Source organism: Mirounga angustirostris, unplaced genomic scaffold, assembly GCF_029215605.1.
Source record: "Mirounga angustirostris isolate CCGP_5_RB_7025 unplaced genomic scaffold, mMirAng1.0.hap1 SCAF_5, whole genome shotgun sequence".
In the NCBI taxonomy this organism is placed as follows: domain Eukaryota; kingdom Metazoa; phylum Chordata; class Mammalia; order Carnivora; family Phocidae; genus Mirounga; species Mirounga angustirostris.
In genome coordinates, this window is record NW_026991713.1 from 57,995,604 (window position 1) to 58,023,121 (window position 27,518).

A 27,518-nucleotide genomic window follows, 5' to 3' on the forward strand; every position below is an offset into this window, starting at 1 on the left:
AACTGATCACCAGACAGCCAACTCTGGCATCATACACATGACGTCACCTCTATGGCCATTAAGTCATTGACCAAAGACATTCATCCCGAAAGCGTGCCAACAGGGTAGGAGGAGCTGGCAAAGATCAGTAGCCGTGAGAGTATCTTAAAGGATTGGCTTCCGAGGATCTTCTAAGGTCGGAGTCCTTGGGACCTTTTTCTCTCATATTCCCCGCAGAACAAACCCCAAATGTGTTAAGGGCGAGAAGGGAAGCCTAAGAAGGAAGTTAACTGAGTTATCAGGCACATATTTAGTCACCTACACGTCCCACCCGCCCATCCGTAATTAGCCTAACCCAGGCGATCCAATCCTGCCCTCCACAACTGCTGTCAACGGCTCAGGTCCCGCCCCCACATACACCGGACCAATGGCCGAGCCCGAGGCGAATCCCCTGAGAGGGGCGGGAACGAGTTCGGGCAGTGGGTGGGGCCTCACTGAGGACCCCGGGCTGGGCGCCGCCGCCGGTTTGTCTACCCTTTCCCTCAGCCGCCTCCTTTCAACCTTGTCCACCCGTCGGCGCGGCCTTTGGTGCAGCGGCGGCGGCTCTCGTTCCTGCCGCAGCTCTCTCCCCTCCTTCCCTCCCCACCAGATCCCCGAGTTCGCCCGTCATGGCTTTACTCACTGCGGCCGCCCGGCTCTTCGGAGCCAAGGTGAGCAACTATGGGAGGGAGCGCGCGGCCCCAGGGTGGGGCCGAGGCGACTGCAGGCCGTCCAGCGCCAGGGTCTCCCTCCCCTACCCATACGCACCCCCGTGAGCCTTAAAGGGGCCCTGCGCTTGGCTGGCCGCCAGCTCTCTGTGGGACTCTTCAGGACCATGTGCTACGCTGGCCTTCCGCCCCTGGGGGTGAAGAGAGCGCTGCCCGCCCGCGGCATGCGGTCTTGGACGGGTGGAGAGCTCGGACCCTACTGTCACCCGCATGTCTAGGGTGGAAGAACCCTGGAAAAAGAAGGAGCTGCCAGTGGAGAACATAGGTGTTGTGTTCCATTGGAGTTAGGGAAGAGGCCTGTTTGGAGGAGGGGGTGCGGGGGTAGGAGAAGTGGCAGGGGTGAATAGATGTGCTCCCTGTCCCAGGGCCAGAGCTGGAGCGGTGGCTAATTTCGGCTTCTGCTTTGTAGGGAAGGCCTTGTTGGTTCCTAAATTGCCTTTTCCATTTCACCAACCCAATTTTTGAAGCTTTTAGTGACCGAGCTTTAGCAGTTCCTGCTAGTGGAGTGGGACTCAGGTCCTCTTTGTCCTTGGGACTCTTGCACTTACTCTTCATATAGGAGGAGCTTGGGTGGGGTGGAACCCTTCTGTAAAACCTTCTGCATGATTATCACATATGGTTGGAGAAAGAACCAGAAAGGTTGTTCTTCCAAACTGCAGGCCAATTAAGTGAAGATACCGGGCAGGATATAGTACTGCCAAAGTCACATGACCAACCCTAGTACTTGCTCACTCAGGTTTAGCGACTGCTCTTAAGTCTACCCAGGAGAAAGTGCTCTCATTCTTTGAGGCCCTAATTTACTTGAATTTTGTTGCCTTTGGATCATAGGAATCTTGTTGCAGTAATGGTGCTTTCAATTTAAAATTGCCAGGACATTTGTTTCTGGGTAACTTAGCTCTTTAAATAGAGAAACTGCTGTGTTGAGGGGGGAGTCCTCTGATCCAGGCAGGGACGGTCCCACAAGTGACCTTGACTTCTGCAAAGAATTTATACTTTCTCTTCTGCAGATTAAAACTGCTGGCACCTGAAGGAAAGGAAAATCTTAGAATGGTTTTGCTGCGTTATCTTGCATGATTGGCAGATAAGGTGAAGCCTGTAGAATTTACACTGGGGTTCTTCCAGGTGCCCAGCAGCAAGGTGGAGGCTGATCATTTGGGAGGCACTTGTCTTACGTGACTGTTGTTTCTTCTGCTGCCAGGGAACAGGGTAAGGAAGCCTCTTGGGAAATGAAGCAAGTTCTAGATAGTGTTTTGGCAGAATAGGGGACAGGACACTATAATTAGCTCATTCCAGAGCTCCTAACCCGGACCAGATAGATAATCTAACTCTCAGTGAATTTGAAAAAGCTTTTAGAATTTACCTTTTGAATTTATTTTGTCTTTTAAGCCTCTGGGGAAGCCCAGAAAGCCTTTGGGATGACAGTGCCTCATAATTGTAGAATCATTATTGTTTTGTTTACTTTACTGTCAGGAATGAAACTGAGGATCCCAGAAACCTGTAACTTGGAAGTGATTTGAAGGCTTTTGACCCTTAAAACTAGCAAAGCCCAAGAAACGCAGGAGTGGAAATTTTCTGAGATCTAAGTAGAATGACCAGGATACCAGGAAGCCTGCTCAGTTTGTCCGCATTGCTAACACCTGCCTCAGTTTTCCAGATTAGCCTGCAGCTTAACTGGTACTCAGTTTTACTTTTGCTATTAAGGTAGGCTTTAAAAGGCAAAAATAGTTTTCTGATCTGGGAAAACTGACCCCTACCACTTTGATTCTCAAGGTCAGATGTAGTTTCACTTTTCTCAGAAGAGATTTTTTTTTTTAACCTTGCTAGGTGATACAAATGCCAGTCATTGTTGTATTGTTCCACCTTACCCACTTTCAGGTAATTTAATGAACACCTGAGTTGGAGAGAGGACTTCAGAGCCTCCAGAGTAGTTGACTTCTTATTTACCCTGATGAACTTAACACTAAGCAGTGGCCTTAGTATCAGCTGTGGGTGCCTTAGCTTTGTGATGTATTATCTTTTCACTTGTGATCTGGGTCTGGATTTGGGTTGGAGGTTAGGCTGTGGCCACCAATTCACTTCTGGACTATTAACACCAGTGTGACTTAACAAATCCTAGTTACTTCATGTACCATTGAGAGTTGCTCTTCCAAGCTAGGATGTTCAATGACTTTGAGAAAATCAAGCCAAAAGTGGTTTTTTATGTTATTACTAGACCTTTCAGGACATTTAAGTGAATACCCATAATTCCTTTACAGTAGACCTACACCACTGAACATCTTTATAAATCCTAGTCTGAAATTGGGTTCAACAAAACTAAGTCAGTTTTTTCTGTGAAATGTTACTTAGGCTTACAGCCCAGAACTTTTATTTTTATTTTTTTAAACATTTTAAAGTTTATTTATTCAGATAATCTCTACACCCAACATAGGGCTTGAACCCACGACTCCAAGATCAAGAGTCACATGCTCTTCCAACTTAGCCAGCCAGGCACCCTTTACAGCCTAGAACTTTTTTTTTTTTTTTAAGATTTTATTTATTTATTTGAGAGAGAGAGCACAAGAGGGGGGAGGGTCAGAGGGAGAAGCAGACTCCCTGCTGAACAGGGAGCCCCATGTGGGACTCGATCCTGGGACTCCAGGATCATGACCTGAGCAGAAGGCAGTCGCTTAACCAACTGAGCCACCCAGGCGCCCTACAGCGTAGAACTTTTAAAGGCAAGCGCCCAAATCTATGTGCCTTCACTTTGATTATCAGCCTTCCCAAAGTGATGTCAGTTCCTCGATGCTTACTAGATGGGCTAAAGATGAAAAACGGAAAGCAAAGCCTCCTCGTGTGCTAATAGTGGGATGACTGCATTTGTCCTTCCTAGTGGCCTCTAAATTTGTAACAGATGAATGCATGGGTCTGAGGAAGCAGTGAGGTGAGCAGTGCTAAAGCGGATCATTAGAAGGGAAGGCTGGTATTCCTGTTTCTTTCTTTTTTTTTTTTTAAGATTTTATTTATTTGAGACAGAATGAGAGAGAGAGAGCACATGAGAGGGGGGAGGGTCAGAGGGAGAAGCAGGCTCCCCGCCGAGCAGGGAGCCCGATGCGGGACTCGATCCCTGGACTCCAGGATCATGACCTGAGCCGAAGGCAGTCGCTTAACCAACTGAGCCACCCAGGCGCCCATTCCTGTTTCTTAGAATCCAAGTGGGCAGAAGGCAGGAAGACAGATGTGTTGGATCTCTCTAAAGCTACACCGTAATACTTTTTGCCCTGTTTCAGTGCTTTAGGTGATAGAGTTGAGTAGGGTATGAAATTTAAAACAGTAGTGTAGCAAAGCTAGCAATAGGTCTTTCTGAGTATTTGACTTTCAGCTTTTCCCTCAACTGCCCAAATTCCTTTTTTTTTTTTTTTTGAAAATTTATTTATTTATTTATTTATTTGAGACAGAGAGAATGAGAGAGAGAGAGCACATGAGAGGGGGGAGGGTCAGAGGCAGAAGCAGGCTCCCTGCCGAGCAGGGAGCCCAATGCGGGACTCGATCCCGGGACTCCAGGATCATGACCTGAGCCGAAGGCAGTCGCTTAACCAACTGAGCCACCCAGGCGCCCTCCTTTTTTTTTTTTAAGACTTTATTTATTTGTCAAAGAGCACAAGCAGGGGGGAGCGGCAGGCAGAGGTAGAGGGGGAAGCAGAGTCCCCGCTGAGCAGGGAGCCCGAAGTGGGACTCGATCCCAGGACTCTGGGATCATGACCCGAGCCGAAGGCAGACGCTTAACTGACTGAGCCACCCAGGCGTCCCACTTTTTTTTTTTTTTTTTTTTTTTTAAGATTTTGTTTTTAAGCTATCTCTGCACTCAATGTGGGGCTCGAAATCATGACCCCAAGATCAAGAGTTGCACGCCCTCGATTGAGCCAGTGCTCCTGAACTGCCCAGATTCTTTAGGTCCCTGTCTGTCTTTCTTTCTTTCTTTTTAAGATTTTGTTTATTAATTTGAGAGAGAGAGCATGAGCGAGCAGGGTGAGGGGCAGAGGGAGAAGCAGACTCCCCGCTAAGCAAGGAGCCCAACATGGGGCCCGATCAGGGACTCCAGGATCATGACCGGAGCTGAAGGCAGGCGCCCAACCAACTGAGCCACCCAGGTGCCCCTAGGTCCCTGTATTTCTTTCTTTTTTTTTTTTTTTAAGATTTTATTTATTTGCGAGAGAGAGAGCACATGAGAGGGGGGAGGTTCAGAGGGAGAAGCCGACTCCCTGCTGAGCAGGGAGCCCAATGCGGGAGTCAATCCTGGGACTCCAGGATCATGACCTGAGCCGAAGGCAGTAGCTTAACCAACTGAGCCACCCAGGCACCCTGTATTTCTTTTAACACGTTATTTTAAAAGTTCTTGAGGTGCGTGGGTGGCTCAGTTGTTTAAGCATCTGACTCTTGATTTTGGCTCAGGTCATGATCTCAGGGTTGTGAGATCAAGCCCCGAGTTGGGCTCAGTGCTGGGCATGGAGCCTGGTTGAGATTCTCTCTCTCCTTCTGCCCGTCCACCCCTAAAAAAAAGAAATGAAAAATAATAGGGGCGCGTGGGTGGCTCAGTCGGTTGAGTCTCCCTTTGGCTCAGGTCATGATCCTGGGATCCTGGAATCGAGCCCTGCGTTGGGCTCCCTGCTCAGCGGGGAGTCTGCTTCTCCCTCTGCCCTTCATCCTGCTCGTGCTCTCTCTCTCTCTCTCTGTCCCTCTCTCAAATAAATAAATTGAAAAATCTAAAAAATATATATTAAAAAATGAAAAATAATAAAAAAATGTAAGTTCACAGTGGGCATCATCATGTGGGTTGCTTGTTCACATTGCACATTCATGAATCCTATCTTCAGATTCTGATTCAGCAAAGGTGGGATGGGATCTGGAAACTTGTTTTGTTTTTTTAAGATTTTATTTATTTATTTGAAACAGAAAGATGGAGAAAGCAAGCACAAGCAGGGGGAATGGCAGGCAGGAGAGAAGCAAGCTCCCCTCTGAGCAAGGAGTCCAACATGGGACACCATCCCAGGACCCCGGGACCATGACCTGAGTCAAAGGCAGACACTTAACCAACTGAGCCACCCAGGCGTCCCAGGAAACTTGTTTTTCTTTTTTTTTTTCCAAGTACTTCTGTTGACTGATGATGCCTGGTGGTCCCTTTCTGTTGGGCCAGTAAAACCAAATGTAGGTCTTTTTATTTGCAACTTTATTGAATGTGTATATGAAATTTTTGAGTATTTGGGGTTTTTTTTTTTAGTGATTATTTTAAAAATGGACTTCAAGTGACTATTCTAAGCAATAGTTCATTTAGGCTATTTTCTCTAGGTTTGTCTTCCTAGGCCTTTTTTTCAAATGTCTTTAGAAAAGTTTCTTGGGGGGCACCTGGGTGGCTCAGTCGTTAAGCATCTGCCTTTGGCTCAGGTCATGATCCCAGGGTCCTGGGATCAAGCCCCGCATCGGGCTCCCTGCTCCTCAGGAAGCCTGCTTCTCCCTCTTCCACTCCCCCTGCTTGTGTTCCCTCTCTCGCTGTCAAATAAATAAATAAAATCTTTAAAAAAAAAAGTTTCTTGGGACGCCTAGATGGCTCAGTTGGTTCGTGTCAGACTCAGGTCATGATCCCAGAGTCCTGGGATCAAGTCCCGCATCGGGCTCCTTGTTCATCGAAGAGCCTGCTTCTCTCTCTGCCTGCCACTCCCCCTGCTTGTGCGCTCTCTCTCTTTCTCATAAATAAAATCTTTAAAAAAAAAAAAAAAGTTTCTTGTAAATTTCTGGACCAAAGTGTTAGGCACTAAAACTTGTGAGTACTCCTAGTGGAAGTGAGAGCAGTTTCTAGTTCCCCAAAAACTAGTAGGACAGCAGATCCTATATACTTTATTCACTAGTGTACACGTAGTGTGCATAGAGTAAGTAGGTGTTCAGAAAATACTTGTTAAACTGTAAGGATTTCTATTGAAAGGAAAATTAGGACTCTTGATTCTTTTCTGAGGTCTTTGGTGGTCTTGGAGTGAATCTTTAGGGAAGAAGAGTGTTAGAAAATGACAATTAGGTAGAATTATTAAGGAAACTCCTATGAGTATGGAGGGGGTCAAACTAGGAAATCTGAAGATTACTGTGCTTAGGCTATTAAGTGGCCTAACCAAGTGGTGCAGGCCGGCTTCCAATACCACCATTGTGAAACACAGATGTTAAAAGGCTTTAGTTCTCTGACCTGGTTTTGGGGAGAGAGAAGCCTTTGTCCTATGCGTGTTCTTTTTCCCTTAATGCAAGTTGTTCCTTCTGCATTGGAAGCCTTTGCAACACAAGCTTTTTCCTACCAGTTATTAGTGTATTATGTTTGCTTCATCAACTAAGCCAGTTCTGCTGGCTTGGCAAGCTCTGATCTTTTTTTGATGAAGGACAAGGGACGAGGGCTCTTAAAATCAGGAGCATCTCTCTCAGGCTTTTAATGTTGGAGCTCTTGGATATGTTGTAGGATATGTTCTAAATGTGCCTGGGATGGAGGATCAAAGAAAATTTGGCTTTTCCCCTTTGGAGTATAGGTCCTAGGTGTGGATCAATGATGATAATAGGCTAAGAGAAGTAAGAGGGAAAGAACCACTTTTTTAAGTGCTTATTCACATAGGATTCTTTTGTTCATAGAATTTTAGGGACGAGGGAGTAGTTTCAGATGATTTTTGGTGATTCAGCCAATACCCTATTCCAAAAATACCCTAAGTATTATAGGCAAGGCAAGTCTTTGGCATGGCAGAATTTCCTGCATGTACTATTAGTCCTTTTCCTCTCGGCCCTTTAAGATAGTGGTTCTTTTAATTATATTTTTCTATTCTAGCACATTTGAGAACTACAGTGCACTTCCATCAATAATAGCAAACTCTGTAGGAGAGTTCTTGCAAGGGATGGCAGCGTTTGAGGTTTGAAAAGGCCTCTTAGTGATTGTAATACCCCCACCCCCACCCTGCAGAGAATCCCGGGCTGTCAGACAGGTGAGCCAGGCCCTTGTCTTTGGAAGCAGCTCTCTCCATCTCTCCCCTTGAAGGAGCTGACCTATTGAATGAGGTAACTCCCTGATTCGCCTGACAGCTACTGTTCCAGTAGGGTGACTCTACATGTGGCATGCTACCAGAAGGCAAAAGCTTACTTGCCACACCTCGGGAGTTAGGGGGAGGAGCTGGTGGGTGAAAGTTCAGGGATGACTCAGAGGTTTGTAATCTGCCTGTCCCATCAGTGAGTATATTCTGAACATACTATACAAAGCTCTTCAGCAGGTTTCTTTGGCAGCTAGGAGGTAGATGAACTGAGGTGTATAGCCTTGGGCATGATAGTCCTCCAGTATCTCCTTCTAGTCATATGTTCTGCTGGGTAGTCAAATTTGTTTCCTCTGCTTGACACTCCTCCCCTCTTGATCGGGAGGCCCTTAAGGCCCTAAAAAAGGAAATCAGGGCTTTATTTCCTGTTCTACCAGTAGAGGGAATTATCTGTTCACCCCTTCCTCAGGCTTGACTGCCTCTTTCCTGGAATCTAACTCTAGGAGAGAGCAGTGACACTTGACATGGTAGGTAATAGGCCAACACTTTCTAAGAAACACGTATTTATTGAACTCGCTTATGTAGAAGGCACTGTTCTAGATGCTTTCATGCAGATATTTTGTACAGTCTACTTGTCTACCCCAAAGTTGGCTTTGTTATTATCAATTGAGAGAGATGAAACCTGAGACTTAGAAGTTAGGTCATATAGCCAAGGTAACATAGCAAGATAGTGGCAGAACCTGGACTTAAGACTTGATCCTTAATAATTGTACATCCCAGGGTCTACATTCTATCCTTCTGTTCCCTTAACACCTTAGACCATGTATGTGTCTCAAACTTTATTGTTCATATGGATTACCGAGTGAGCTTGTTAAACTGCAGATTTGAATGCAGTAGGTCTGAGGTGAGGCCCAGGATTCTGCATTTCTGACAAGCTCCAAGTAATGCAAATGCTGCTGGCTAGGCAGTTATATTTTAAATAGCAAGGCTTTTGAATACCTTTACATATGTCCTTATTAGAGTTATCAGACTTTGAGCTAAGTAGCTTGAGTGTTATCCTAAACATGGAGAAGGAAAGGGAAACAATACAGTTGACCCTTGAGCAACATAGTTTGAACTGTGCTGGTCCACTTATATGTGAGTTTTTTATGGTACAGTACTGCGAGTATATTTTCTTTTCCTTAGGATTTTCTTAGTAACATTTTCTCTAACTTTTGTAAGAATACAGTATGTAATATATATGACATAGAAGATAGGAATGAATAGACTTAATGTTAGCAGTAAAGCTTCTGGTCAACAATAGGCTATTAGTAGTTAAATTTTGGGAGAGTCAAGAGTTATATCCAGATTTTTGACTGCATGGGGGGGGGTTCCTGCATCCCTAATTCCTGTATTGTTCAAGAGTTCAGCTGTAGTTAGTTGTTTTGCTTTGGATGTCTGTTATTAAGTAATGGAGCTGGGGCTAGAACCCAGATTTCCTTTCCAAATTCCAAGTTATGTGCTCTGTCTTCTACACCATTAGGTAAAATTGTTCTAACTTGAATTTTTCCTATTCTACTCTTTCAAGTGGTTATATCAATGAATTGCAGCCTTTAAAATCCTTCTGATGGGGTGCCTGGATGGCTCAGTGGTTAAGTGTCTGCCTTCGGCTCAGGTCATGATCCCAGGGTCCTGGGATCGAGCCCCGCATCGGGCTCCCGTCTCCGCGGGAAGACTGCTTCTCCCTCTCCTACTCCCCCCGCTTGTGTTCCCTCTCTCTGTGTCTGTCTCTGTCAAATAAAAAGAAAAAAAATCTTTAAAAAATAAATAAATAAAATCCTTCTGATTTCTTCAGTCATCTTTTAAGCTTCAGGGTTAGCCAAAAATATGACTAATCCTGATGCTGAAGGGTACGAGAAAATGGCTATACTGTTTAATTTTATATATTTATTATATAACAAATGCAAAGTATTTGCTTTAGGCCAGATGTCATTTTAAGTGCTTTGAAAGTGTTGACTTAATTAATCCTTACAGCAATCCTTTGAAATAGGTACTATTGTTCCCATTTTCGAGGCATAGAAACATTAAATGACTTGGCTGGAATCACACAGGTGATAAGTGGCCAACAAGGGCAGTAGAAACAGAATATACTAGCTTTATCATATAGCTACTTAGCCACGCTATCCACAGACTAGTGTTGCTTTGCAAATTGGAGATCTGGCTAAGAAGTGTTGCTGATGGAGATCAGGGACAGTTGAGATCAGCCCTCTGAGTTACTCCTGAGGCTCCTCACATGAAATGGCAAAGACGCTCAGTACAAAGGTAATGAAGACTTCGCTGATGTCGGAAGTGGAGTGATAGTTTAGTTCTAAGTTTCTCTTCCTATGCGTGCTCTTCAAGTAGTAGTCATATAAATAGATCTGAGAAATGACTATAACAAAGCAGCAGTTAGGACCCATCTGATTCCTCTAAGTGATGTCTCATTCTCACATCCCTGTTAGCTGTTCTGCCATCCTTTTCTTTCTGATTTCCTCTTTTTTGCTGTTTTTTGTTTTATCTTGAAGTAAAAGAAGAGGGCAGCTCATTAATTCTAGCAGTTCCCTCTCACAACGAGGAAAGAAGCTATTTTTTTGTTTGTTTTATGTTCATATTTGTGGAAGAAAGGCCTCCAACCTGAGGGAATTCCATTTTCATCTTTTTTTTAAATTTTTTTTAAAGATTTTATTTGAGAGAGAGCATGAGCAGGGGGGAGGGGCAGAGGGAGAGGGACAAGCAGACTCCCCGCTGAGCGCAGAGCCCAATGTGGGGCTCAATGCCAGGACCCTGAGATCATGACCTGAGCTGAAGTCAGACACTTAACGACTGAGCCACTCAGGCACCCCTCCATTTTCATCTTAATTAGGATCTGGACACTCACTCTTTGTTGAGCTTGGATAGATTTATTTTTTCCCGTAAGATTTAACCTTAAACTACAGCCAGCCATTGTAGAAACTTTTTTTTTAAAAGATTTTATTTTGGGGGCACCTGGGTGGCTCAGTGGTTAAGCGTCTGCCTTTGGCTCAGGTCATGATCCCAGGGTCCTGGGATTGAGCCCTGCATCGGGGTCTGCGCTCAGCGGGGAGTCTGCTTGTCCCTATCCCACTCCCCTTGCTTGTGTTCCCTCTCTCCCCCCGTGTCTCTCTGTGTCAAATAAATAAATAAAATCTTAAAAAAAAAAAAAGATTTTATTTAAGTAATCTGTACACCCAATGTGGGGCTTGAACTCACAACCCCAAGATCAAGAGTCACATGCTCTTCTGACTAAGCCAGCAGGGTGCCCCTGCCATTATAGAATCTTAAAAGATGATTTAAAAGTGGAAAAATGATCATTATGGAGATTTTAACATCTTTTTAACATCTTTCTTCTCTCAGATATGTTCCCCTGTAGCCTTTTTAGAAACCAAACTGCCGCAACAACCAACCACCCACAATTAAAAGGTCTGCTGCAGGGCTGATGTAGTCTCCGGGAGGTGGCCCTTCTATAACAGGGGATCGGTGGGACCGTGGAGCATGGAACAGAGCTTATTCTCTTGTTTTCTCTTGTTCACTTTTTGGTGACTAGTAAGAAAAGGTAAAATTATTTCTTAGGTGCTAGGTCAAGTTCCCATTTGCATCATGTAGGGTAAAGAGACTAAAGGCCTGTTTGTGCTACCTATTTTTGTTCCTCAGTGAGCCAGAACAGACTCTTTAGAAAGTTAGTGAAAGGAGTTAAAGACAGTCCTGGTTAACAAGCTGAGGCAGTACCCCTTTGTTTTAGGGACATAGTAGCTTACCTTGTACTCTCTGAATTTAGCTTTGAATTGATTTTTTTTTTTTTAATTTTTAAAATCTTTTTAGTTTTTAAAGATTTTATTTTACTTTTAAGATTTTATTTATTTATTTGACACAGAGAGACACAGCAAGAGAGTGAACACAAGCAGGGAGAGTGGGAGAGGGAGAAGCAGGCTCCCTGTGTGAGGCTCGATCCCAGGACCCCGGGATCATGACCTGAGCTGAAGGCAGATGCTTAACAACTGAGCTACCCAGGCGCCCCAAGATTTTATTTATTTTAGAGAGAGTGTGTGTGCATGCACATGGGAGATGGGAGGGGGCAGAGGGAGAGACAGAATCTCAAGCAGTCTCCACACTCTTAATTTTGGATCAGGTCATGATCTCAGGGTCATGGGATCAAGCCCCAGTTGGCTCTGTGCTTGGCGCAGAACCTCCTTAAGATTCTCTCTCCCTCTCCCATTGCCCCTCTCCCCTTCTCTAAAAAACAACAACAAAAAAACCTTTTCTGAAGGCTCTGTTCCCTTTTCAGTTCTCCCTGATGCCCCAAGAGAAGGAGTACTAAATTCTAAAACATCTCCAGCCTTACTGAACTCTCACCTTAGGCATGTAGTGTTTTGGAATTTATACAGTACTATTGCTTCAAATGATTTTGAGTGCAATCAGACAGCAATGTAGTAGTTACAAGAAAAGGTGTATCTGGCCTTTTGGCAAAAAGAGGGAAGGTTTGGTGTTGCTCCTGGATTAGATTGTGTGTATATGTAACCTTTTTAGTTTGCAAAGTGCTTTCACATCATTGTAATTTATCACAAGACAACCTGTGAGATATGTGGTGGGTATTTAACACCAGTTTTATAGATGAGAAAAATGAGGCTTACTTTGACTATCTCATTTTATCTTCAAAATAATCTTGTGCAGAAAAGTTAAACTTGTCAAACTTTATAGGTGGTTAGTAGTATAGTTGGTTGTCTTATTCAAAGGAAGTGTTGAACTTTCTGTTGCAACTCAGCAGTCTTTTCATAGAAAGTAGCTTTTCTTTTGGGGGAAAAAAACCTCTCTCTAAACATGGAAAACATAGGCTAGCTACAGTATTCATCTTTGTAGTGAAGAATAGTCTTGAAGCTCAGACCTGTCTTTATAGTTCTGAAGTATATCTTTAAAAATTCCTTTAGTACAGTTGTGTCGGTGATAAACTCAGCTTTTGTTTATCTGAAATGTCTTTATTTCACCCCTTTTGTGAAGACTTTTTCCTCACCTGGTTATACAACTTTAGCTTAATAATTATTTTCTCTCAGCACTTGAAAGGTAATTTTCCAGTTTTCTAGTTTCCCAATGCTGTTGCTGAATAGTCTCTCAGTTGTTATATTGTAGGTATTCTGTCTTCTCTGTGCTTTTTCCAGGAACCTTTGAAGTAGTGTGGTGAAAGGCTACCTCTGCCTGTGGGCTCTCCTAGACTGGAGAGGTTGAAGTGCTGCCAAAAGACTAGGTGCTGGAGAGATCTTACCAGCAGGGCTAAGTAGTTGATCAGTTTCCTCATTTGCTTTTCCAAGAGCCATTCAGAACTATTGACAGCTAGATTGGGATGGCCTGGGTACTCTAACAACTGCCTTTCTGACCTTTTCTGTGCCTAACAAAGCCCAGCCCTGAAACCCAGATGATGGGAAAGAGCCTCACCTCAGGGAATGCTATTAAAGCCATTGGATACAAGACGCAGAATTAAATCTGCTATTGCCTCCAGACTGGGAATGCCTTCAAAGCTGTTCAGGGTCTTTGACAGCTTTTTTCTGTCAGACTGTCCTTGGAGGCTAAGATGGAGAGAAAGAGGATGAGTCACTATAACTCTTTGTTAATATATAGGAGGGAAGAGTAACTGTTGCATAAGGTTTTGTGTTTTCTTTGCAGAATGCATCTTGTCTTATTCTTGCTGTTCGGCATGCCAGTGCTTCCCCTACGGTAAGGTTTGGAAAAGAGGGCTGAGAATCACTGAGGCAGTTTGATCCTGGGATTGTGGGGTGGGGAGCAGCAGTTGGTTACCACCTAGCCTCTCATCATTATCCTAAGTGACTCTGAGAGGTATCCATTGTTATTGTTGTTATCAATATTAAAATAGTATTACTACTATTTAAAAAAATAATCCAGGGGCGCCTGGGTGGCTCAGTCGTTAAGCGTCTGCCTTCGGCTCAGGTCATGATCCCAGGGTCCTGGGATCGAGCCCCACATCAGGCTCCCTGCTCCGCGGGAAGCCTGCTTCCCCCTCTCCCACTCCCCCTGCTTGTGTTCCCTCTCTCGCTGTGCCTCTCTCTGTCAAATAAATAAATAAAATCTTAAAAAAAAAATTGATATTCCCATCTCACTACATTATTGGATTATTTTTTTTTTTTTTTAAGATTTTATTTATTTGACAGAGAGAGAGAAAGCACAAGCAGGGGGAGTGGCAGGCAGAGGGAGAAGCAGGCTTCCTGCTGAGCAAGGAGTCCGATGCGGGACTCGATCCCAGGACCCTGAGACCATGACCTGAGCTGAAGGCAGACGCTTAACCAACTGAGCCACCCAGGCGTCCCAAGAAAGCCAAATTTTTTTTTTTTTTAATTTATTTATTTGAGAGAGAGAGAGCGCAAGAGGGGGTAGAGTTAGAGGGAGAAGCAGACTCTCCGCCGAGCAGGGAGCCCGATGTGGGACTCGATCCCGGAACTCCGGGATCATGACCTGAGCCGAAGGCAGTCGCTTAACCAACTGAGCCACCCAGGCGCCCGAAAGCCAAATTTTAAAAAGCAGTCTTAATATACCTACTTTGTAGGAAAAATCTAATCGACATTTTGACCATCACTTAACCTCTCTACTTCTCTTTTTAGAATTTGAAAGACATATTGGCTGACATGATACCTAAGGAGCAGGCCAGAATAAAGACCTTCAGGCAGCAACATGGCAAGACAGTAGTGGGCCAGATCACTGTGGACATGGTAAAGATTGTGGGGTTTTGGCTGGAAAAAGTAGCTCTGTAATGTGCCTCAACAGAAATACCATTCTCTTCACCGACTATTCAGAAGCATACTGTCCCATACATGGAAATGTTGGCGCTTATGATGTTCGTTAAAAATTAGACTGGTCTTTTCTGTAAATTTAATAGTTGAGCCTAACCTAATTTACCTATGGGAGGGATGAATGAAGTTTCTATTCTTCTTCCCAACCGCTCAGCTTTTGGGGCCAGAACTGTTAGAATTAATGCTGTGCTGATCATGCATTTACACCACAGCTCTAGCAGGCTGACTAGAACAGTTTTAGGATGGCTTCTTCTCCAGCCCGAAGAGTCTGAGCAGCTCTAATGATAATTCCACAGCAGTGTTTAGCCTTTGGTCTCTATTTCCTTTCCCTGTTGTAGATCCCATTCTTTTTTTTTTTTTTTTTCCTCTTTTTTAAGATTTTTACTTATTTGACACAGAGAGAGCACAAGCAGAGGAGTGGCAGGCAGAGGGAGAGGGAGAAGCAGGCTCCCTGCTGAGCAGAAAGCCCAAAATGGGGCTCGATCCCAGGATTCTGAGATCATGACCTGAGCCGAAGGCAAATGCTTAACCGTCTGAGCCACCCAGGCGCCCCTGTAGATCCCATTCTGTTGACTTTGGTTGGTGGGAATGAGGAGGTAAGAGTGGGTAGAAGAGGGTGCCTGGGTGGCTCAGTCGTTAAGCGTCTGCCTTCGGCTCAGGTCATGATCCCAGGGTCCTGGGATCGAGTCCCACATCGGGCTCCCTGCTCTGTGGGAAGCCTGCTTCTCCCTCTCCCACTCCCCCTGCTTGTGTTCCTGCTCTCGCTATGTCTCTCTCTGTCAAAAAAATAAATAAAATCTTAAAAAAAAAAAAAAAAAGAGTGGGTAGAAGAAAAAATAAAATACAAGAAGAAAAGCAAACAGAGGCAGACACATTAAATAAAGATAGCAATTTTTCAACTTAAATTTTCATTTCCAATGTTAGCAGTCTTCTTGCAAAGTTTTAAGTTAACTCCTCAGAAATCTTTCTACAAATGAAGTCTTGCAAGTCAAAGAATACATTTCCTCTCTCAGATCACATGAAACACTAACAAGCTCTAGCCTGAATTATTCTACTGGTTACATCCTGTCTTTTTCTTTAGATGTACGGTGGCATGAGAGGCATGAAGGGATTAGTATATGAAACATCAGTTCTTGATCCTGATGAGGTAAGAGACCCTCATGTCAACACTAATAATCACAGAGTTTACTGACTGTTGTGCACACCATGGATTAGACTGGTGAGGGTAAGGAAAACAAAGCATCTGCCTTCATGTTTTGGAAGATGGAAAATAGGTACATATGGACTAACTGAAGAACAAGTCTACCTTTTCAATATATCAATGAGTAAAACTAAAAGTACCAAACAATTAAGTTATGTGAAGATTTAAGCTTTAAAAAAACTTTTTTTTTTTTTTTAAGCTTTAGAAACTCTAACTTGTTGAAAGGTCTGATAAGAATGAGACTAGTCAATTATGTGACATCCAGGCTGATAAATTTAAAATTTGCACCTCTTACTCTTCTCCCTCAAGGGTATCCGTTTCCGAGGCTACAGTATCCCTGAATGCCAGAAACTGCTGCCCAAGGCTAAAGGGGGCGAAGAACCCCTGCCGGAGGGCTTATTTTGGTTGCTAGTAACTGGACAAATCCCAACAGAGGAACAGGTAAAGCAGAAGGTTATTAGCCCTTCTCATTCTTCCCCTTCTTTGCCTTTCTCTAATCTCAGATACTTAATCCTGATCTGGTTCTGGGTGGTAGTTTATAGGGATGTGTAGTGAGGGGAAGGAATCAGAGCAGAGTTCTGCTGTATAAGTGGCCTGGGTTGAATTCTCTTGGATTTTCTTTACTCAGATGTCACTGTCTTTATTTCTCTTCGTTTCCCTTGCCTAGTGTTCTGAGCAATGTCTCCCTTTCCACAGGTGTCTTGGCTCTCAAAAGAGTGGGCAAAGAGAGCAGCTCTACCTTCCCATGTGGTCACCATGCTGGACAACTTTCCCACCAATCTACACCCCATGTCTCAGCTCAGTGCAGCCATTACAGCCCTCAACAGTGAGAGTAACTTTGCCCGAGCATATGCAGAGGGCATCAACCGAACCAAGTACTGGGAGGTAGGAAATTTTGATGGCAATGATTGATGTGTGATGAGGATACAAAGGACTTGCATGTGAAGGAAGAAAAAGGAATGTAGAATCTTTAGGAGAACTACTTCTCTGAGTTACGCCAGAAGCTCATTAAACACATTTTATTTTAGGCTTGCTTGCTTTTTTTTTTTTTTTTAAAGATTTTATTTATTTATTTGGAGAGAGAGAATGAGAGAGAGAGCACATGAGATGGGGGAGGGTCAGAGGGCGAAGCAGACTCCCTGCCAAGCAGGGAGCCTGATGCAGGACTCGATCCAGGGACTCCAGGATCATGACCTGAGCCGAAGGCAGTCGCCTAACCAACTGAGCCAACCAGGCACCCTAGGCTTGCTTGCTTTCAGTCCTTGGGATTACATAGGTAAATGGAACATGCTTTCTATCACCAAGGTTATTGGTTTGGTTAGGGTGATATATACATGTAAAAAGTTACAGTTCAGTATCTTGCTGTAATAGAGGTATTACACAGAGCTGTTGGGACATTGGAAATTATGTGGCTTAACTGCAGGGTCCCTGAGGAAGATTTTGCAGGGTAGTCTCACCCTAACCCCAAAAAGTCCCTTCTTGTTCTTCAAATAAGGAGAACCTTGAGATGTTAGGTGAATGGCAGCTAAGGCAGTTCTAGAGTTCTAGAGTCCTAGGAGGACTAATGCCAATCAGCCAAATGGGGTTAGTATCCTGGAAGTAGGATCCACACACAAATGAGCTTTCTTTTCTTTTTTAAGATTTTATTTATTTGACAGAGAGAGACACAGCGAGAGAGGGAACACAAGCAGGGGGAGTGGGAGAGGGAGAAGCAGGCTTCCTGCCAAGCAGAGAGCCCGATGCGGGGCTCGATCCCAGGATTCTGGGATCAGGCCCTGAGCCGAAGGCAGACGCTTAACGACTGAGCCACCCAGGCACTCCTGAGCTTTATTTTCTGAAAATGAAATGTGACCCTTGAACTGGTTGGAGTATGTGAAGACTGTTGTGCCTTGTCCCAGTGCATAGTACATAATTCCTTCCATCCTCTTTCCAATACCCCACATGGGACTCACAAACACTGGGTAGAAGACAAGTTACCTGGCTGGGTTTACAGCAAGACGTCTCATTTTCTTTTTTTGTTTGGAGACAGATAATATGGGAACAGAATGGTTCCTTTTTGCAAAGCAGGTATACTAGATGATTTGACCAGGAGAAAGCCTCCAAAGAGTTCACTTGATGCATGGCACAGAAGAGCATGCATGGCCCACTGGTCTGATGCAATCCTCGGGGTTTTGGCAAATCCTGCTTCATTTGGTTGGTCAATATTTACTCATTGCCAACTGTGTATAAAGAAATGTGTTTGCTGTTGGGGGAAAGAGGGAGAGTGAGTTTGAAATTATTGTGGTTGGCATTGAGAAGGAAGGTATAGGAATGATGGAAAATATACACATTCATAAGCACTTAAAGCATATATAAAGCCGTACATCAGCAGGTTCAGAAGTTTGTATAATCTGAATATATTTTCCATTTTCTTTCTTTTTTTTTTTTAAGATTTTATTTATTTATTTGAGAGAGAGAGAATGAGAGAGAGCACATGAGAGGGGGGAGGGTCAGAGGGAGAAGCAGACTCCCTGCCGAGCAGGGAGCCCGATGCGGGACTCGATCCAGGGACTCCAGGATCATGACCTGAGCCGAAGGCAGTCGCTTAACCAACTGAGCCACCCAGGCACCCTCCATTTTCTTTTTTAAATGCTATTCAAGCAATTGTTATTTGTATGGGCCACCATAACAGAAAAGTTTAAATTGAGATCAGCAGTTCTATATTGACCACTCAGATGTGCCTGTTACTGCTTACAGTGCTGTTGTCTTGACTGTCAGGAGAGGGGGAGAAAACAGCTTCTTCATGCTTTACAATAGATGCCTATAAGATATTTTCCCAGGCATCCGAACATGCTTCATTATTTCATACTGTCCTTCATTGAATTGTTAAAATCAATCTTGTTTTAACGTATAGTCATTGATCTGCCATTATCTCTTCGTGAGATGTCACGTGAGTGCAGCTGTCTTGAGGTGAATGTGTTATATTCCAGGACTTTGCTGATCTTTTGGAGAGTGTTTATAAGCAGTACTGATGTATTTGTCAGCCTTAGGATGTGTGTCTAAGTTCACACTGCACAAATATTAGCACCAGTAACTGCTTTAGTAGAGCTTCATGCTCTTTTGCTGTTATATCTTGTTTCTTTCTCAAAAGTCAGACACTATTTCTTTTTTTTTTTTTTGATTTTTATTTATTTATTGAGAGAGAGAGAGAATGATAGAGAGCATGAGAGGGAGGAGGGTCAGAGGGAGAAGCAGACTCCCCGCCGAGCAGGGAGCCGGATGTGGGACTCGATCCTGGGACTCCAGGATCATGACCTGAGCTGAAGGCAGTCGTTCAACCAACTGAGCCACCCAGGCGCCCCCAGACACTATTTCTATTAGTTCTCTGCCTTGGTTAATTTAACCATAGGCTACTTAAGTAGAAATGCATAACATCATTAGGCTGGTTATTTCTGTTTAAAAATTTATGTTGAGGGGGTGCCTAGGTGGCTCAGTCGTTAAGAGTCTGCTTTTGGCTCAGGTCATGATCCCGGGGTCCTGGGATCGAGCCCCTCATTGGGCTCCCTGCTCAGGGGGGAGCCTGCTTCTCCCTCTCCTACTCCCCCTGCTTGTGTTCCCTCTCTCGCTGTGTCTCTCTTTGTCAAATAAATAAATAAAATCTTTAAAAAAAAAATTTATGTTGAGTTTATGTATGACCTGAGTTTTTACTAGAGCATCAGTTCATACTGTTTTTTTTTTTTTTTTTTTTTTACATATACCTCAAGAGGATGATCTTCTGCATGCAACATTTCTTCTATAACAGAGATTAATAGTATAATCTATTGAGTTGAAAAAGTTAGGGCTCTTGCTGAATGACCTCACTCATGACCATGAGATTGCTGTGATGCAACCAGCTGTTTAATTGTGAAATAGCCTTAAGATGTTGAATTCAGGGCGCCTGGGTGGCTCAGTCGTTAAGCGTCTGCCTTCGGCTCAGGTCATATCCCAGGGTCCTGGGATCGAGGCCCACATCGGGCTCCCTGCTCAGCGGGAAGCCTGCTTCTCCCTCTCCCACTCTGCCTGCTTGTGTTCCCTCTCTCGCTGTCTCTCTCTGTCAAATAAATAAAAATAAATCTTAAAAAAAAAAAAGATGTTGAATTCAGTAAAATTTGCTAAGTAGCTGACAGATCAAGTTTTTGCTGATAATGCCACTTTTGTAAAGCCTATGAATGGTATACATAGATTTTGAAGTTTTTATAATAAAATCATCATCCAAACACCTGAAATTTCTTGGAAACATGCCAGATTTTATGCTTAAATGCTTTATAATCATCTGATTTAATCCTCAGAACAACCCTATGAGGTAGATGTTATTTGTTATTCTCATTTTACCGAATGGGAAAACTGAGGATTAGAGAAGTTAAGTAGCCTGCCCAAGGTATGCAGCTAATAAGTGATAGAGACCGGATTCAAACTTGAGTTTCCTTCACTCTGGGGGCTCTTTACAATTAATACTAGCTTTCTTCTTTGCTGTGTCTCCTTAATAATGATTGAAAGCTAACTACTTGGCCCAGGATTTTACTAGCCATAGAGATGCTGGCTCACGTTAATGATTATAGTCAGCTTTGTAACCTTTATTCCAGATAGTTGTGATGTTGGCATGTCTTAATTGTCTTTTTATTCCCAAGGCTTTATCAGTGAAGAATGTGTTGGTACAAATAGCTAATAGTACCTCAGTTTTAGCTTATTAAAGAAGAAATAACAGGAGTTCTTTGTCAGTTTTTGTTTCATTTTGTTCTCTTCTTGACTATACAGCACTGACCACAACAAAAGGCAGGATAAGGATCCCACATTGTCATACCTGGTCTGATACATGTTAGTTTATAAACTTCATTCTCAGTAGTGGAAATTGACACAATCTCCTTTATGTGTTTTCTTTTTGATGTGGCCATTCATACTTTCCAAATAGTTTTGCAAGTTAGTATATATTCCATAGATAACAATTTATCTAGCTCAGGATCCTGTCCTTCTTGGCATTATGCTAATCAACCCAGGTGTCTTAGAACTGCATATACTTGACGCAGGCTTCTGGAAGTAACCTACTTCCTTGGGGGATATAAAGGAGGTATAGTTAATAGTATGATTGTCATGTAAGTAATCTCCTGAGAACTTGCAGGTGTTAGGCTGTTTCTTGCTTCAAGTAGCTTTTTAATTTTGGCAGTATTCTTACTGAATCCAGCAGCATTGACAAAATTCACTGACTAAATGATACTTTTTAAAGTTATTTTAAAAAAGAAAGCAAAACCAAAACCCTGTCTTGTCCCTAAGGAACTTAAAATCCCTTTGAGAAGATAAAATTGAGACATAAGAGTTGAGCAGGCTATTAATATCACAAGCAACTAGATTATATGTTTCTCTCTTTTTTAAAAAGATTTTATTTTTAAGTAATCACTACACCCAATGTGGGGCTCTAACTTACAACAGTGCTATTTATCGGGTGGTCTTTTTTGCTTTAAGTTTAAATTCCAGTTAGTTAACATACAGTGTAATATTAGTTTCAGGTTATAATATAGTGGTTCAATACTTTCATATATCACCGGGTGCTCTTTTGGATAGTCTTTCTTTAAAAAAAAAAAAAAAAAATTGAACCTGAATCTACTCAAGCCTTTATTTGTTTGTTTGTTAAAGATTTTATTTATTTATTTGACAGAGAGACAGCAAGAGAGGGAACACTAGCAAGGGGAGTATGAGAGGGAGAAGCGGGCTTCCCACCGAGCAGGGAGCCTGATGCAGGGCTTGATCCCAGGACCCTGAGATCATGACCTGAGCCGTAGGCAGACGCTTAACGACTGAGCCACCCAGGCACCCCTCTGCTCAAGCCTTTAGATCTAACTCTCAGTTTGTAGAAAATACAGTAGACAGGAAAGCATTAAATGATATCACAGGTATATAACCAGCAAAATCTAAACTGGGAAATTCTCCAGAATGAATGATCCAATTTTCCACAAATAAATTGCAAAGTTAAAAAAAAAGAGAACAAGAGGGACTTTAACATTGATTGAAAGAAACTTCAGAGACTATGAGATGATTGCAATGTGGGCTATTTTCAGTCCTGAATCAAACAAATGAGGTGGAGGGCTTTATAATCAGGGAAATTTGAATACTGAGTAGATACTTAATGATATTGAAGATTTGATTTTTTTCCTGTGGGATAATGGTTTTGTGATTTTTATTTATCAATAGACTTTATCTTTTAGAGATACATGCTTAAATATTTATATATTGGAAAAAAAATGTCTGAAATTCACTCACAATAATTTGGGAAGAGAAAGTAAGGGAGTGATGAAACAAGAATGTCCATGAGTTAATTGTTTAAGCTACATGATGCTTATTAGCTGAGTGGGTAACTTTGGGAAAGTTACTTGACCTGGCCAAGCCCCAGTTTCTTCATTTATAAAATGAGGGATATATTACCTTACAGGACTCTTGTGAGAAAAGGAAAAAAAAAATGCAAATAACATATCACAGTGCCTGTTATATAATAAGTGCTTAAAAAATGGAAGCCTTTGTTACTGTCTAACAGTTGAATGCCACTGACCCTTGGCATATATGGTGAATTTTCTTTGAAAGATGGAACATAGAATTAATTGTTAAAACCTAGTGTCTTAGCACATTCATTGAGTCATGTACTGGGAAAGATCATGATTAAACATAAAAGGCTTCAAAATCTGACTTTGGGGGCACCTAGGTGGCTTAGTCGGTTAAGCATCCGACTCTTGATTCTGGCTCAGGTGTCATGATCTCAGGGTCTCATGAGATCGACCCCTGTATGGGATTCCGTGCTCAGTGGGGAGTCTGCTTGAGATTCTCTCCCCCAATAAATAAATAAATCTTTTTTTTTTTTAATATTTTATTTATTTGAGAGAGAGAATGAAAGAGAGCACAAGAGCGGGGAGGGTCAGAGAGAGAAGCAGACTCCCTGCCGAGCAGGGAGCCTGATGCGGGACTCGATCCTGGGCCTCCAGGATCATGATCTGAGCCGAAGGCAGCCGCTTAACCAACTGAGCCACCCAGGCGCCCTTTTTTTTTTTTTAAGATTTTATTCATTTATTTGACAGAGCACAAGCAGGGGGAGCAGCAGAGGGAGAGGGGGAAGCAAGCTCTCTGCTGAGCAGGGAGCCCAATGTGGGGCTTGATCCCAGGACTCTGGGATCATGACCTGAGTTGAAAGCACTTAACCGACTGAGCCACCCAGGCGCCCTAGAAATAATGTTTTAATATACACAAGATACATGAGATATGTGTGAATCACTTAGTGCAGAGCTTGGATCATAAATTATTTAGTTAAATAGTTATTGTTGTTAGCCTCCATATATAACCACTGAGCATAAAACCATCAACCAAATAGCCCAATCCATGGAGGACAAGCAGCATCCTTGCCAAATTCTTTTTTGATAAATCCTTTTTTTTTTTTTCTCCATTTTCCTCCTCTCATCAGTTGATTTACGAAGATTGTATGGATCTGATCGCAAAGCTACCTTGTGTTGCAGCAAAGATCTACCGGAATCTCTACCGGGAGGGCAGCAGTATTGGGGCCATTGACTCTAAGCTGGACTGGTCCCACAATTTCACCAACATGTTAGGCTATACCGATGCTCAGTTCACTGAGCTCATGCGCTTATACCTCACCATCCACAGGTAAGCTAGACTCAGCAACCATAGCCACCAGGATTCCTGGATTGGTAGAAAATTTTAAGAAAAGCTCCTTAACATTCTCATCTTCTGGGAACAGGTGGTAGGCGACAAGGAGATGGAACATGGCATAAGGGATCACACAAGGCAAGAAAGGAGTCTAGTAAAGGAAGTCTTACCATAACCACACTAAGAATGAAGTAATGCTTCTAAGAAGCTAGGGAAAGGTACTAGTTGCTCACAGTAGGTGATCTTTCAGCTTTCCAGGAGCTCCCTCTTCTGGCCATTGCTATTAAAGCGGGAGTGAGAGTCTGGGAGCTTGGCACACAGGCATCAACCATGACCTCTCCAGCCCTGTGGATTAGTGAACAAAGACTGGTAATGGAGATTGGGACATCTCTTACCAGAGCTTTTCTCCTTTCTTATTTCCCCCACAGTGACCATGAGGGAGGCAATGTAAGTGCCCATACTAGCCACCTGGTGGGCAGTGCCCTTTCAGACCCCTACCTGTCCTTTGCAGCAGCCATGAACGGGCTAGCAGGGCCCCTGCATGGTTTGGCAAATCAGGTAAGACTCTTCCTTTTCTTTTCCTGCTCCATGTTTTTCTTACTCCCTTGCTTTTCTTCTGATCTTGGCATTCTCTCCTGGCATATGTGTTGATACTGTTTCATTCCCCAAACCGTACCCATAGGAAGTACTTGTTTGGTTGACACAACTACAGAAAGAAGTTGGCAAAGATGTGTCAGATGAGAAGTTACGAGACTACATTTGGAACACACTGAACTCAGGACGGGTAAGCAGAGATGCTTAGCAGGTAGGAAAGAAGCCAAGACCCAGGGTTGTGCAATTTGGTAGAATTGAGAATAGAATGAAAGAGGCCCCCTAAGGCTCAGTCGTTAAGTGTCTGCCTTCGGCTCAGGTCGTGATCCCAGAGTCCTGGGATCGAGCCCTGTGTCGGGCTCCCTGCTCAGTGGGGAGCCTGCTTCTCCCTCTCACTCCCCCTGCTTGTGTTCCCTTTCTCGCTGTCTCTCTCTCTGTCAAATAAATAAATAAAATCTTTAAAAAAAAAAAAAAAAAAGAGGCCCCCTAAGTTAGAGCAGACTCTCCTCCCCCATATTTGTCTATCCTGAAGAATTTAGAAAAGACAAGAACTTCTACTTGTTGGGCACCTGGGTGGCTCAGTCGTTAAGCGTTGGCCTTCGGCTCAGGTCATGATCCCGGGGTCCTGGGATGGAGCCCTGCATCATTGAGCTCCCTGCTCCGCGGGAAGCCCGCTTCTCCCTCTCCCACTCCCCTCTGCTTGTGTTCCCTCTCTCACTGTGTCTTTCTCTGTCAAATAAATAAATAAAATCTTAAAAAAAAAAACAACAAAACTTGAGAATACAACTGGCTTTTTTACCCTCACTCTTTGCAGGTTGTCCCAGGCTATGGCCATGCGGTACTAAGGAAGACTGATCCACGATATACCTGTCAGCGAGAGTTTGCTCTGAAACACCTGCCTCATGACTCCATGTTTAAGCTGGTTGCTCAGCTGTATAAGATTGTGCCCAGTGTCCTAGTAGAGCAGGGCAAGGCCAAGAATCCTTGGCCCAATGTAGATGCTCACAGTGGAGTGCTGCTCCAGGTGAGTCTCCCTTCCCTGCTTTCCCTTTAATTTGTGCCAAACCCTAATGTTCTCTGCCATGCAGAAAATCAACTTCCTAGTCAGAGCAAGGACTCATGCCTCCTTCCTTACCCTTTTGATAAAGTTGCCTACGGTGGAGGGCAGGTGCAGGCGGAGGAAAGGGGTGTCCTCTTTTCAGAATCCCAGTTACTGTACTTTTCCTAGTGTCATTTCCATTTAAGGCTGACTCGGTTAAGGTTTCTGTCATCCTGGACTTGGGCATGCCTTTACCTTGGGGCCTTCACCAAAACTTTTTTCTCTTTTATCTTGCAGTACTACGGCATGACAGAGATGAATTACTACACGGTCCTATTTGGGGTGTCACGGGCACTGGGTGTCCTGGCACAGCTCATCTGGAGCCGAGGCCTAGGCTTCCCACTAGAGAGGCCCAAGTCCATGAGCACGGATGGTCTGATGAAGTTTGTGGACTCTAAGTCAGGGTAAAACTGAAGACTGGGGGAAACTAACTACCAGAAAGTGAGGGAGCTTTAAAAAAAAGAATAATTTTGTTTTGTTTCAGGGGGCTTTTTAAGATTTAAGATTAAATTGTATCTGAGGCACTGATATTAAGGTTGAGGTTAAAATATAAATTAAGACTTTAAAAGATAAAAAGTAACCCCTTCTTCCCCAACCAGTTCCTTTCTCCTGCCTGGTGAGTTGCCCATCAACTGTAGGGTGACCAGGACTAGTGCATGTGGTATGGGTTAGGTTTGGGCCCCCCACCATCTCTAGAGTGAGAATCTGGCTTTCCTTTGCCTGGGTCAAAGCGGTTGCAGAGAATCTGCGGTCACTGCAGAACTTTCGGTTCTTCTCTCCAGCCCTCCATAGGCCAGCAAATCAGGACTGGCCTCTTCTGTTTCCATAGGAATCATGTTGGATTGTCAGCTGTACCAAGCCCCATTGCTCTCTCCCATGCACACAGACACTTCCTAGCAAAGACCTGTGGTTAGTTGGAAATCTTTGGCATTTTTTTTTAATGCTACCAGGTGACCATAAAGGCCATGGCATTTGTTGTGACTGGCACCCAGTATTTGATTTATTTTTTTTTTTTAATTATCCCATGAAAATTAAGATCTGGAGTGTTCTAATTCCCCACTACTTTAATACTCCCCTCCTTGCAGATTTTCTATACCTGCTGCACCTCAGGCTGAGGGTGCTCTGGACCTCCCCTTCTTGGTCCTTACTAGAGACCTCTTTCAGCAGGTTGTATACGCTACTGTCTAAGCTGTGGTCCCTCCCAGTCATTTGGCTTTATCAGGGCTTAACATGAACTGAGTTTTCACTTCTGTGGAACACAAGCCACTACCCTCTTTTTTTTCCCCCCTTTATTTTAGTATGCTTTGGGCCAGTGAATAAGGACTTGGGAATGACCAGCATGATATCTTCATAGTCTGGTTCCAGGGATATAGGTACTTCTTTCTGAGCAGGGAAATTATTTAAGATTGGATGTGGTTTCCTTTGAGTATCAGGTCCTGGGGCTGAGAACATTAAAAATAGTAGGCTTCCCTCCTCTTTCCCTGCTACCAGGAAATATCCCTTTATTTATCAGGGTCCTTATCCAGCCCCTTCCCCAAGAGCTCACAGTACAGTGTTTGTTTTTTAGAAGCCCCATTTGCACAGGTTTTCAGTGACTCAGAATGCTCTACTGCCTTTTCTTTAAGAAAGGATTGAAATACACTCCTACTGTGCCCCCTTCCTCCCTTGCAACTCCTGCCTGTGTTTGTGTGGATCCCTAATTCCTAGAACCACGCCGAGATGGACACATTGTAAACCCCTGGGTAACTGTCAAGTCATGATCCAGATTTCAGGTTGTTCTGTATAAAATGCAAAATAAATGTTTTTATTAACAATGCTTGAGCCTGCTATTAAATAAGGCCTGGAAGAATCTCTGTTATAAAGTAAGGAATCTGGCTAGCAAGATCCTGGACTAAGTGGGTTCTAAGTTATCCTGTACATCCCTTTATCTTTCGGTGGGTTTGACATTCATTTACCCTAATAAGACCGGGTCCCTGTGAAATTTCCAAAGGAGAGTTCTGTTTTTGCTTAGGGTTAGAAGTCCTTGACCTTTAGCCCCCCATCCTTCCTAATTTTGTTGTAGGATAGAACACTCAAGGACCGTAGCTGAGACCTCACAACTGCTTATGTGACTAATCCGGGGAAACTGGTGCATGCAGCCCACTGGGTGAAAAGAACAAACCGTACCAAGGGCAAACAGAGGAGGACTGCTAGCTCTGGACCTGAGCCACTAGAGGGCTCTAGTACCATGTGGAATGCCTCTTCTTTGCAGTCTCTTTTAAGGAAGTCCTCAAAATAAAGAAGTGGTCCGAAGACCATCAGCTATATGGTAGATATGAGGCCAGATTATTCTGTCCTGAGACTCCTGCTGCAACTGACCTTCTGAAAAAGTCT

The 27,518-nt window shown here is 43.5% G+C and overlaps 1 protein-coding gene across 1 annotated transcript; it reads left to right on the plus strand.

The window, feature by feature from the left end:
• Window positions 1–470: 470 nt before the first annotated feature.
• CS (citrate synthase) lies at window positions 471–26,961 on the plus strand. The gene is made up of 11 exons (XM_045873198.3): window positions 471–689; window positions 13,457–13,507; window positions 14,407–14,514; window positions 15,677–15,742; window positions 16,106–16,237; window positions 16,493–16,681; window positions 23,253–23,452; window positions 23,884–24,013; window positions 24,138–24,239; window positions 24,861–25,070; window positions 25,383–26,961. The coding sequence occupies exons 1-11, from the start codon at window positions 648–650 to the stop codon at window positions 25,551–25,553; spliced, it is 1,401 nt and encodes a 466-aa protein (XP_045729154.1). The 5' UTR covers window positions 471–647; the 3' UTR covers window positions 25,554–26,961.
• The last annotated feature ends 557 nt before the right edge of the window (window positions 26,962–27,518 follow it).